The sequence below is a fragment of the Poecilia reticulata genome, chromosome 17 (assembly GCF_904066995.2).
Source record: "Poecilia reticulata chromosome 17, P_reticulata-male-v2, whole genome shotgun sequence".
In the NCBI taxonomy this organism is placed as follows: domain Eukaryota; kingdom Metazoa; phylum Chordata; class Actinopteri; order Cyprinodontiformes; family Poeciliidae; genus Poecilia; species Poecilia reticulata.
This window is the reverse complement of record NC_088846.1, coordinates 2,910,211-2,919,902: the sequence shown is the minus strand read 5'-3', so window position 1 is coordinate 2,919,902 and position 9,692 is coordinate 2,910,211. Positions and strand designations below refer to the sequence as shown.

Below are 9,692 nucleotides of genomic sequence, written 5' to 3'. Positions count from 1 at the left end.
TTCACTGTTGTTACGATGAAAATAATGATTTAAAAATTTTTTATTATCACTTATCAGGATAAATTACTCACTATATGGGATTTATGTTTGCAAATATTGCAAAGCAAAAACACTCACAGTAAAACACTTTTTCAAGCTATAGTATTATTGCAACATTTGTCATCATTACTACATTACCTGATATTGTACAGCCCAAATGCACACAAAGCCACACACACACACACACATGCATGCACATGCACACACGCACATGCACACAAGGATAATTTAGAGTGATCATTACCCTAGCGTACGTGTTTCTGCACTGTAGGGACAAGCAGAAGAACATGGAGAGAACCTCTCCAGAGCAGTAGAGAATATTTGAAATAATAATAATAATAATAATAATAATAAGAATAAGAATAAGAATAAGAATAAGAATAAGAATAAGAATAATATAAAAACAGATCTTTGCAAAAACGCTGTGTCTAACATTTTCACCCCAGGATGTGTTTGCTGCTCTGCTGCGCAGCTTGTCACTTTCTGAGCCATCATACATGAACCTTATCTGGAAATTCCCTGTAAATGTAAATCTTCTACAAAAACATGTCTTCATCAGCTGTCCTTTGCAGAAAAATAACATATATGTACATGTTGTGGCATCTATTATCAAACTAAGTCGTGTTGCAGTATTTTATGCCATGGAGTCTGTGGAGACCAAATACATTCTCAGATCTTTTTCCACAAGAAAAGTGTCAAATGTGGAGAGCAGCTGTATTTCTGCCACATTGTGATGAAATTCTCTGAGGCTGACTGCAGGGGGAAACAAAGATCCTTGTGAACTCACCAGCGGTTGTTGCGCTGCCTCGGTTTTGTTTATTCTCAAGTGTTTCTACACTTTAACTCCGGCTACTGACTGTGTTTTTTTGGAATGGCAATCTGGGGTTTGTTTTGCTCATAGTTTGATCACAGAGTTTAACATGTCAATTAAAAAAAGAAAAAGAAAGTCATAGTTTTACTTTGGAATTGTGCCGTTTTTCTTGAGTGAAAATAAGAGACAAGTTTGACCTACTTTGGTTATTAATGCAAATTCAAGCAGTCCGGTCATTAGAAATTGTTCCATGTGTTTAACATCTGCAGCAAATTGTTATAGTTAAAGCATTTTCAACAGAACGGAAACTGTTTGATAAATTTGACCACACTCCATGCTTTGACTCAGCCAGCCCTGACCAAAATACAAAATAGTATAACTGACAGGAAAGATCTCATTGATTTACTAATTGTCACATTTTTCTTTTTTTATTCTTAAAGGAACTTGTGGCCAGTAAAGTGTGGGGGCAGTTCAATATGCTGCATGAGGGAACACAGAGAGAGAAGCAAAGGTCGTGCTCAGCCATTCACTGATCACAGTTATGCTTATGTTGGTTGCTTTGGAAATCACTTTCTGTGAACTCAGGTGTCTGTGTTTATGTTTAGGTGACCCTTAAACTGGGTGAAACCAGCATCTGGATCTGGATACACAGAATTAATGTTTGATGAACTTTTAAAGATGACAATGCTGTTTTTTTTGTTTTTTTTTTAATGAGAACAAAATAAGAAAAGAAATGCCACATAAGCTTAATTAAGGCTAAAATTTTCAATATTTCACTCATTGTCTGAGTGAAATAAAAACTTTGCTAATAAAAACTTACCACCTGTCAGCAACTGTCTATTTTCAGCTGGAGCATTAACAGGACATCTGGTTTTAGCTGTTTCACCCACTTCCATGATTTCAGTAAAAGGGAAGTTAATGTTGCAACTTTGAGGTCTTTTAGAAAAAATAGCTCAAAGTCTAGTTTCACTTACTACACGGACCTCGACCTGTGAAGCTGGAACCTGTCCCTCTAAGGTCAGAGTTTTTTCATGATCTAAAGCTTGCCAGAAATGTGTTCCACTTATCTGACATATTTTTCATTGCTAGGAAAGAAAAGTTGTACTTTGTGGGGTTTTTATTTGGCAAACAAGAGACTGAAACTTACCTAACAGAAAACGGGCGGGTATATTTTAGATTTTTTGGAAGAAAGATTTAATTTATTTCGTGTCATAGGTATACTTTGCAAAAAATTGAGACATGACTACAATGCTCTTTTAACATTTATCAGAAGTTTATGTTGCTCTTTATTCAGAGTAACTTCCTCCAGATGTAGAAACACTGTAATTTACAATGTGAATCATATTTATTTTTCTATTACCAGCCTTTTGTCACATTTAAATATTTCAGTCAAACAAATATTGACATAAGTCAAAGATAGAATTAGTCTAAAAATTATCCAAACCAACCTAGTGTTGTGTGATAAAGTAACTGCAGAGACAACTGCAATAGGACAGTATTAGTGATAACTAGCAATGAGTTTTTTCCATCTCTGTTGAGGAACTTTGGTCCAACTTTCTTTGTATAATTGTTTTAATTCAGCCACAGTGTAAGGTTTTTAAGCCTGTTTAAAGTCAGGCTTAAAAACTGACTTTAAACAGTCAGTTTTTAAGCCTGACTGTTTAGGCTTTAAGCATGAAGTATTGCTCATGACTTTTTCCCCTTTTTCTTTGCTAAAGAGCAGACTTCATGTCTCCATCGACTGTGTTGTTGTTTAGGTCTGTAAAACACATTGTGGTACAACTACCATGTTTGACTATAGTCATTGTTGTACTCTTTGGAAAAACTGTGGTAGTTTTCCATCAGATGTAACCACATCTTTATAAAAATTATCTTCGTGTAGTCACCAAGATGTCTGTTGTTGGTAGATGAGAGGAAGGCCTTTGTGTTCTTGCAGTCAGCAGTGTTTTGGGGTGTTAGCCCTTTCATGCAGGAATTATGATCTAGGATTTTTTTCGATTTTTTTTCCTTAAGGCATAAAAAAAAGGTAGGAATTTGTTTTTGTAAAAATAAAATAAAATTTGTATTTTTTTCGGTGATCAATTGTAATTTTCTCCAAATACAAAGTTGTTATTTGGAGTTATCTGATGTCACAATATTTTTTTTAACTGCAATATTTTTTTTTTGCAATTAAATGATGCAATATTTTTTTAACTGCAAGAGTCATCTACAGTAGAAGGAGGGACAGGGTCGGTTGGCATGCTTTTTTGTCTGTCGGCCATATTGGATTTAACAAAAATAATTTCTTGCATTTGCAGCTGATGGCCAGTAGTTGATAGTGTATTTTATGATGCATTAGTGTCCACTTCAGTGGTCTGTGTGCATTTATAAATAAAAATCCACAATAAGCACAAGATTCACTCTTGGAGTAACTTTGGCTGGGAAGGTTCTCTACTGTTTCATGTTTCCTCCATCTGTAGATAATGATTCACACACCGCAGTTCTTTAGAGTCCCAAAGCCTAAGGAATGGCTTTGTAACCCTTTCCAGACTCAGAGACATCAGAGACTCTGTCTCCTGTCTGTTTTTGAATTTATTTAGACCAGGGTATGATGCGCTGCTTTAAGATTTTTTTTTTAACCCACTTCAATTTTATCAGACAAGTTCTGTTTACGGGATTTCTTGGTTTAATGGATCAGGCGATAGTGAGGAGTTTTGATTTGAACCAAAAATATGTTGTTTCATAGTTAATCTGTGATGTAATAATGAGAGGCAATTATATTTTCCATATGGGATCAGTTTTGTTTGAATAACTAATTAACAATAATAATAATGTTTGTCCTAATGAATAAAATCATCTTCTGGAACCAGCTTTTTGTAAGTACTGTGGTCGTCGTATCTGACGTGTAACTTTGTTTATCTGAAACATTTAAGTGTGACACAAAAGGAAATTAGAAGAAATCTTCAAGGGGCAAATAGGTTTTCTCAGTGATTAATATAAATTAGCAAATTCTGATTTGTTTTTCATGTTTCCATGGAAGTTGTTACTCTTACAAGTCTTCTGAACCCTAAAACTAAGCCTTTCTTTGGTTATGTTTACATTTATTCAGTAATGGTCTAGTATAGTGTTTCTCAACTTTTTTTGGGCCAGCGCCCCCTAGCCTTTATCCAGGTCCCTCACCGCCCCCCACCAAAGAATTTGTAGGCTACTTTGCACTGACTATTATTTTATTATTAATATTACTATCAATATTGTAGATGTTTTGATTTTTATGCTTGTTTCTCTATTTATCATCAAAAATAATTTCCCAGAGAACAAAAAAGCCATGTGAATAGAAATTATTTTCAAAGGTGTCTAAAAAAATACAATGACTGGACATTCAAGTTAAAATTGGTAGGCCTAACAGCAGCCAGAGTGAAGAAAAAAAATTCTTATTCTTTGCCATTTTCTAGTTGTTAAATATTCCACAAAATGACCAGATAAAAGATGTAAAACAATGCCAGTTTAAACTTTGAACTACTTGCAAAACAACTGAGCTCTGCAACATTAAAACATGGATAGACCCGTAACTACATTAATCATAACTCTTCTTCTCTTCAGTGTTTCTGTCGGTTTATGGTGGTGCAGCTCTGTGTTGCCTTCAGGAGAATGGGACATCAGAATTAATAAAATTTCACCCACATGGCATTTATTGTGCAAACCAGAGCTTTCAGTGGAAAAACAAAAGTTCCAGGTCCTTTTAATGCCATACAAATATGAGATAGAAATATGGATTATATCTTTATATAAATCTGTCTAATGAATTATCAGATTAATAGTTTTACTGGACATAAATTACAAAGAACAAATCTGGTTCTTAATCAAATCCTAATGAGTCAAATTGAAAGTGTCATGGAGTCATCAGCCTCTTGACAATAACATTGACATGAAAAATAATATTGCAGAAATATATATATCAAATCTAATTAAAAACATAAATAAGTGATCAGTTCTTTACTGTTATGGTCTGTAATATATATTTATTCTCAGTATTAGATGTGATCTCAACAAACCCATAACACTTCAACAATATTATTTTACCTTTTATCTGGAAATAGAGTGTTTATTCTTGCCATACAGTCCTCTGTATTAAGTACTGCTCGAAAGGTCTTGCCATACCAGTTTATTCCTCTGTATTTACTTTAGTTTCTTAGTTTATTCTTGCATTTTGTTTTTCATTCATTTCCATTTAGTTTCCTTTGATTAGTTTTATCCTCTCTTGTGTTATTGCTATATCCACTTTAATTTCTTTCATGTTGCTAGATTTATTTGACGCTCACCACCAGTAATCTTCACTCATCACCTGCTGCGCCACATCATGTGTTGATTTTTCACTATTCAGCGTCGGATTCTCTGTTTTTATGCCATCATTCATATCTAGTTTGTCGCTCCGTTTTATGTCGCGCTTCTCCTGTTTCAGAGTTTTGCGCAATGTGCGCCTCGTTTTTTTTTGTTTTTTTTTTTTAACTTCCTATGGTGCTCAGCATTCAGGAAACGTATCGACGGGGAAAAGGCAGACTGACATATACCTTTTAAAACAACGGAAACAATTGCGGTATTCCGATTATTGAAATTTAAAAGTGCTGTGGTACCGTTGTTCCATCACACCCGTTTCATACCGGACCACTTACCGGTTTTATAGCGTTAATACCGATGTTAACGCTATAAAATGAACACTCTCTATTGTGGTATAACCCATGGAGGGATTTCTTTATTTAAATGGGTTAATTTTTCAGAGGGATACACAGTAAGGGTATCGTGATTTTAGTAATTACATGTTTATAAGAGTGATTTTCTGTTAGCCTTCCATGGAAGCGGGCAGCCTTCAAACGGAAATAAAACACCTTTTAATATAAGTTGCTGCTTTGACATGATCACAGAACTGCCAAAACATATGTACAAAAATACCAGACAAAGTGAGTCACAGCAACGTCATCAGCCGGTGTAACGCTGAACTGATGCGGTGAAGCTACCAGTAGCCGGAGAACGGAGCTGTGCCAAAAGCTAACAAACACTGAAGAGAAGAAGAGCTGCCATCGATACAGTTACAGCCAAGCATGATTTAATGTTACACAATACAATTTTACCAAGTTGCTCAAAGTCTAAACTGGTATTGTTGTGCATATAAGGTGTAAAGTTTACTTTCGACCAAACGCCCCCCAAAGGAATCCCAGCGCCCCTCCTTTGTAAAAATATCCGCCAGCACCCCTTGTCGTCCTCTGAACGCCCCCCGGGGGGCGGTACCGCCCACGTTGAGAACCGCTAGTCTAGTAACTCAACCTGCATGAAAAGGTAAATTGAAGAAAATGTTGCATATGAAAGCAGTCTGATCATGCAAATTCATCTCAGAATTATGGAACTTTTTTCTTTTCTTTTTTAATAACAGGGACTTGAAAGAGCAAATATTTTTTTGTATACCAAACCTGCTTTCAAATTTCTACATCTGGACATCATCCAAAAAGTCATCAGATTTCAACATCCTTTAGCTCTTGCAAGAAATTGGTTAAAAATAGGGTTATTGTCAATGTAACACCATGTGATTACTTTTATTATTCCAGATCATGGCATCGAACAGCACCTGGCTGCAGGCAAATTGCACTGATGCCTGTTTGCATCCCAGTTCCTCCACAGGTGTAGCCGTGGGCCTTTCACTCTTCTTTATCTTCCTTACCATTGTGATCGGAGTGCTTGCATTCATTTACTGGAGTAAAATCAAGACTTTGCTGGGGTCAATACAGAGAAGAGACGAGGAGAAGGAGGTCTCTGCTGAAAGCCCACAAATTGATGATAACCAGTACACCAGTATGACAAGAGAACAGCTCCAGCTCCAGCCCCAGCCCCAGTCTCCAATCTATGAAAACCTGGGAAATAAGAAGGCTACATTCAACAGCCCTGATGCAGAACAGAGCAGGTAGACTATGTTGTGCATACTGAAAGATACCGAGAAATGTATGTGTGAACCAGTTATGTGACTTTTGAAACTGTCAAATTAGACTCGTGCAGAACAGAAGCAAATAAAGTAATGCTCTTTGAGTGTATGTGCATGTGTGTGTGTAGGTGTGTGCACGTGTGCTTGAAGGTGGGGGCATGGGGTTAATTTTCTTACTTTGAATAAAACAATCTTTATGCAATACATGCAGAAAACTACCTACCTTCCCACAAGTATCGGCTCCTAGCTTGATGCATTTCAAAGATAACTCTTCTCAGTTATTTAGCTGTGGCAGCTGATTGGTCAGTCCTGGAGTTTTTTCCTCCAATGACAGACAAGAAAATCCACCCAGTTTGTGATGCAATGGTGCTTGCACGTTTTGTGATTAGTTCAATTCTGTTTCTCCAAAGGTTGCCTGCTCAGAGTGAAGAGGACGTGTACATTCAGTGTGAAGAGATAGATGACGGAATATACAGCAATGACCCAGAGTTTAACCCCAAACCGCCTGAGCCCCACGATGAAGACGTCTACCTCATGCCTGATTCCTGAAGGCATGGATGGTTGTCTGTATCAAGCGCTGCATATTTGGAGACGTTTATGAATGAATGAATGAATTTATTTTCACTATGGTCATGTACACTGAGATTCTAGTCAGAAAGAGCTCCAAAGACAGTCTAAGAAATACAAAATATTTCTTAGACTGAAGAAATATTTCTTATATTTCTTAGGCGTTTGTTAACTGATTGTAAATAGAAAAGTTTATGAGCCGCAATTTCTCTGAGGTCTTTCATACATTTTGTTGCCGCATGTAATCAATAGTTGCAGTAGGAACAAAAGGTTTACATACGCTGCATAAAAGGAATGGTCTGTCAAGATATCAAGAAGGGAACTGTGGCTGTCCACAAGTCTAATTCATTGTGGTAACACTTTATTTGAAGGGTTGTGCATAAAACTGACATGGCACTGTCATAAACATGAATATTTATGACTGTTGCCATGAAGTGTCATTTGGTAAATAATGACACTTTTAATGCAAAGTTAATACTTTTAATGGACTTTTAATACAAATTTTAATAGAACTTTGTGTAAAAGGGTCATTATTAACCGAATAATGCAAAGCTTACACTTTTAATGGACTTTTATTTACCGAATGATACTTCATGACAACAGTTGTAAACATTCATGTTCATGACTGTTGTTATGACATGTTTATGACAGTGTCATGTCAGTTTTATGCACATCCCTTAAAATAAAGTGTTACCTTTATTTACCATATGCCCAAACTGAAAAAAAGAATGGAGCTCCCAAAAAAAAAGTTAATGTGTTACATGTAATCGAATCCAATTTATCCAAGTAAATATAAGCAAATGTAAATAAAGTAAGTTTGACCAACTTGATTTGATTTCATGAAACAAATTTACACATTTGTTTTAGTACATGCTGGAATGTGCCTCATTCAATTACTGCAATAATTAAGGCCAAATGCAAACAGCATAAAAATATCCAACCATAATTTCATATGTTCTTTGTCTCAGATATAAATATAATTTGGTGTGAAATGTACAAACTGGGGGCTGCACAGTGGTAGCGCAGTTGGTAGCACTGTTGCCTTGTAGCAAGAAGGTCCTGGGTGGAGTTTGCATGCTTTCCCCGTTCATGGTGGGTCCCCCCTGGGTACTCCAGATTCCTCCCACAGTCCAAAAACATGACTGTCAGGTAAATTGGTCTCTCTAAATTCTCCCTAAGTGTGAGTGTGTGTGTGCATGGTTGTTTGTCATTACTCTACAAGAAGCAAAAATCACCAGATTGCAGTTTGCAGACCATGATATCTTGAGGTGTGATGTAACTTAAACATATGTGTGTGGATATAATGACTGATGTTACACCTGATTTAACCTTCAGAGAGCTGAGGGCAGGATAACAAGTGATGCCTGTACTTTACTCAGATATCCGTTTATTTGTGTTGACATTTATTTTATGGTTGGTCTTCCAAATGCTCTAACTTCATGGCAGCATTTTTTTGTGTATTTTTCTTCTTTCCGTGTTGCTTGTAGGTGTGCTTAGAGTGAACTCACGCATTAAAACTCATTTTAATGCAATAATAATTATCATTTTGAGGTATTTGTATCAGGATTCAGGGTAATTTTGGTTTTTCAATGTGTTTGCTTTCCTGCTTTCTTGTCTTATTATGCTCAACCCCAAGCTGTATCTTTTACTTTGGATCAGTCTATTCTTTGTTGATTTATTTAGGATAAATCTGTTGGTTTGGTTTGACTTTACTGGCCATAGTGTAATAAAAGAATAAACAAAGTTATGATGCAACTTACATGCTCTTACATTTGTAGCATCAACCAATAAATTACTATCATTGCACTTAATTAGGCCTTAATCCCTTTAGATTTATATTCTGCCTATTTCCTACACTCTACTTCATGTTATTAACTTATTTACATTAATCTCATTATTATTATTTTTTTTTTTTTTAGTTTTTTTTTTTTTTAGTTTTTAGTTTAGTGATGGCAACTTACTCATTTGTGTTGAATTAAAATTTTAAAAAAGTCTTTTAAAAAAGTCTTTAACCTACAGGAACTTTTCACTTTGACGTTACTTGAAACAATTAAGTTCAATGCTGTGTTCATATCCTACGTCAGACGCCATGACACAAGTTTCACCATGGGACAGATCCTGTATACTCCAATCAAACAGTGCATCAAGCTCAGTTCTTTATTCAAAGTAGTTTTAATTTTTTTTGTCGAATTAAACCCAGCAGATTGCATCCAGTTATTGAACTGCAGTATTCAGTGCAACTATCCATCTGCCACAACCGACACGGACTTTCAATGTTAATGAAAAGTTAACAGTTAATAACAAGGAGTTTATTTAGCGTCATGCAAA

General features: G+C 35.8%; 1 protein-coding gene across 1 annotated transcript; it reads left to right on the top strand.

Moving 5' to 3' along the window:
- Positions 1-1,704: 1,704 nt before the first annotated feature.
- Positions 1,705-9,119, top strand: LOC145548025 (uncharacterized). The gene is made up of 3 exons (XM_081598460.1): positions 1,705-1,867; positions 6,427-6,779; positions 7,208-9,119. The coding sequence occupies exons 2-3, from the start codon at positions 6,430-6,432 to the stop codon at positions 7,344-7,346; spliced, it is 489 nt and encodes a 162-aa protein (XP_081454586.1). The 5' UTR covers positions 1,705-1,867; positions 6,427-6,429; the 3' UTR covers positions 7,347-9,119.
- The last annotated feature ends 573 nt before the right edge of the window (positions 9,120-9,692 follow it).

What these genes read in the sequence shown, in the direction of transcription:
- LOC145548025 (XM_081598460.1), top strand. Translation starts at nt 6,430, where the DNA reads ATGGCATCGAACAGCACCTGGCTGCAGGCAAATTGCACTGATGCCTGT. An exon ending in CCTGATGCAGAACAGAGCAG is followed by an intron (nt 6,780 to 7,207) that starts GTAGACTATGTT and finishes GTTTCTCCAAAG; the next exon opens with GTTGCCTGCTCAGAGTGAAG.